Source organism: Bidens hawaiensis, unplaced genomic scaffold (genome assembly GCF_021521415.1).
Source record: "Bidens hawaiensis isolate Kalapana, Puna unplaced genomic scaffold, B.hawaiensis_p1.1 tig00009361_1, whole genome shotgun sequence".
Classification (NCBI taxonomy): Eukaryota; Viridiplantae; Streptophyta; class Magnoliopsida; order Asterales; family Asteraceae; genus Bidens; species Bidens hawaiensis.
This window is the reverse complement of record NW_027491690.1, coordinates 464044-467234: the sequence shown is the minus strand read 5'-3', so window position 1 is coordinate 467234 and position 3191 is coordinate 464044. Positions and strand designations below refer to the sequence as shown.

The following is a 3191-nucleotide window of genomic DNA, read 5'->3' as shown; positions in this document are numbered from 1 at the left end:
GACCACCATTAACAAACACATGCATCCCATAAGTAATGTAACAAAAAGCGTTAACTACTTTCTCATACAAAAGTGGAACATTTTTTACTAAAGGTTGTACCAATCATCCATTGCAATCTAACATAAAATACGAGTCATCTTGATCCCAAAAGGCTTAAGAAAATCTTGAGACTAAACCCGTGTTACCAGTCAAAACATATCTACCTAAATCAGCAACTGCAAGCTAACTCCCACATATTATTTTTTTGGTATAAAACTATCCCTACCTGATATTTAGTATCCTAAACTATAACTTTCTACTCAATTGACATCAATTGTCACGTAGCTGCCAAATCCGAAAGCCCAACCCTAATCACTTTTGCCCCTCATGTTAGGGGGCATGTGTAACTAATAAGTAATAACGGGTCTAACTTGAACGTTGTCATATCAAGAGGACAAAAAGCTAGAAAAGCCAAAATTCGAGAATTCATTCGTTCAAAAATTTCATTTTAAACTAAATCAGTTAAAGCATCTAAAAACAACAGTTTTCTCTAACTAAAATAATATAATAACACTAAATTCACCATTATCCTAGTCCATCAATATTGCATGTGATTTATGTTGTACTTTTGTAAGAAAAGTAACCATATAATTCTTGAAACCCTTATTTATAAAACCTTTTAGTTACAATTCAACATAAGTGGTCGGAATTTGGGACCATGGCACTCTAGTCTAACCTCAAAGTCTCAAACTCCTCACACCAAAAACAAACCAAAAACAAAAAATATCTTCCTAGAAAACACGTAAACCATCCATCCCCAATATCAACATCAATCAATATAATAATAATATTCTCCCAAAATCAAATCCCACAAAACACATAAATAATAATAATAAACATGGGAGCACTCTCTCGATTCATAGCTCACATCTACACTCTCTTCTTATTATTCTTCACCGTCCTCTTACTCGAACTCGTCATATTATTCCGATCAATCGCCGACACCATCGGTTACACCGCCGACAACCACCCACTCACCACCGCCCAGTACCTTAAACTCATCGAACAAAGAAACCCATGTGGCCGGCACAAGTCCACCGGACTAGAACCCAAAGAATGCTCCGTTTGTCTCTCGGTTATCGAAGACGGTGATGAAGTTAGAAGATTAAAATGTCGGCACATGTTTCACAAAGGCTGTGTTGACAAGTGGCTCGAACAGGATCATGCCACGTGTCCGATTTGCCGGAGGCTGGTCTTGCCGGAGGCGGTTGTGGTTAGGTATGGTCAACGGCGGCAGGTTGACCAGAACCGCCGGCGACGGGAGGTGTACGGTGGGAGTGATGAGGAGTTGATTTTGTTGTTGACTTCTTTGCATGGTAATTATATGCGTAGATTTATGTAAATTGGTATTTTTATAATAAAAATGTGTGAATTATTATTATTATTATTATTATTATTATTATAGTTTAAATTGACTTGTAAATTGAGAAATTAGTATGGATTATTATTAAGAATAAAAAGGTTGTTTTCATGTTTTGTGGTGGTGTTATTAACTTATTACATGTGATGGACATTGATTGAGGTTGGCTGCCTAACAAACTACATGAATGCATGTTACATCATAATAATCTATTATAGACTTATAGTAGTTATGTTTTAGGTGATATATGTTTGTCCAAAAGTTTTAATTGCTAAATTGTAATATTGTAAATGCGAAACCCAAAAGTTTTCTAGAGAGAAACCCGAAATGTCTCTATTTTATTTTAATTCCCGAAATATCCATTACATACTTGCTGCCTCCGCCATTTGGTTTGGAATCTTGCCGGGACGCAAGATTTCAAGAAATGTCCTTTACAAACTCCGTGGGACGCAAGCGAGAATCTTGCCGGAGGTGCTTAGTGTGGTTTGGGATCTTGTCGGAGTAGACTTTTTTGGTTTAAGGAATTTGAAATAATGTGGAGACATTTCTCGATTATCTCTAGAAAAATGACATTTTAAGAAATTATTTTTGTTGTTTTTACTTTTTTTTTTATAGATTTTGGTAGATGTGACAACACTACTTGCACTAGCACCTAACAACATTAGCACAATAATTCGGTCAACATTAAACTTTTTGTTTGTAGAGGGCTCCTTGATGTAACAACATTGATTTGATTGAGGATAAGCATGAACACACATCCTCATTCCTATACGAGTTCATTGTTAGCTTTGAAATCGTGAAATCAAACAAAATGGTCATAAATTTTTGTCTGATGGTCGGTTTTAAAAGTTTTTCATTGTATCGGTTTAGGAATTTTCACACCCTACCGAACAGTTTGTTTTATAGTTTGCACTTGAAGCTAGTAGAAAAAAATTAGAGGTGCACAAAAAAAACTGGTTCCGGACCCGACCCTATCTGACTGGGTTTTGGGTTTCTCCCCTGAACCAGACTCGACCCAGACCATCAGAATCAGTTCCACCAATACCCGGTCAAAACCTGACCCTACCCGAAACCTGATAAAAACCTGGTCTAATATGGTCAAATGACTGACCATACCTGGGCCTATACAATTCCGGTTCATGAAAATACTCGGTTTATGCACCTCTTAGAAAAAATAGAACAAGACTGTTGGACTTCGGTAGAGGTGCACAAATTGGGTATTATGAAAAACCGGGTTCGGGTATGGAACCGGGTTCATGTATGATCAGGTATTGAAAAATCGGGTATTAACAATAATCGGGTAGGGTATTGGCTTGAAAAACCATACCCTGTGTATCGGGTTCGGGTAGGGTATTGAACCGGGTCTTCAATACCCGATTATTTGAAGACCCTATTTTCGGGTATTGAAAAAACCCGTTTTATGGGTTTTGAATACCCTATTTTCCGGGTATTAAAAAAACCCATTTTCTACAATTTTCTTCTATTAACGAGTCTGCTTCATTTTTTTTATCTTAACTCCATTTTTTGCATACAAACTTCAAAGTTCATTCAAACATACATAAACAACTAAACAATGATACAAAAAACATATATTTTATGTGTTTTCAGTTATTGTTTGGTATATCAAAAGGTGTTGCTCTAAACAAGTATTTATATCATATACGTGCTCCAAAAAAGATCCGTTGGAGAATGACTATAGATCTGTGGACAACCACACAAAAACATGTGCACAGACACCAATATCCTAGCATGCAAAAAATCCGGTTCGGGTATGCAAAAAACCCGGGTTTC

The 3191-nt window shown here is 36.5% G+C and overlaps 1 protein-coding gene across 1 annotated transcript; it reads left to right on the top strand.

The window, feature by feature from the left end:
* The first annotated feature begins 821 nt into the window (after positions 1–821).
* On the top strand, positions 822–1387 carry LOC143532127 (E3 ubiquitin-protein ligase At1g63170-like). Its single transcript, XM_077027260.1, has one exon. It carries the CDS (start codon positions 879–881, stop codon positions 1380–1382), a length of 504 nt encoding a protein of 167 aa, XP_076883375.1. The 5' UTR covers positions 822–878; the 3' UTR covers positions 1383–1387.
* Positions 1388–3191: the final 1804 nt, after the last annotated feature.

Bases quoted from the DNA above. Each gene is read 5' to 3' on its own strand.
- LOC143532127 (XM_077027260.1), top strand. From the start codon at position 879: ATGGGAGCACTCTCTCGATTCATAGCTCACATCTACACTCTCTTCTTA.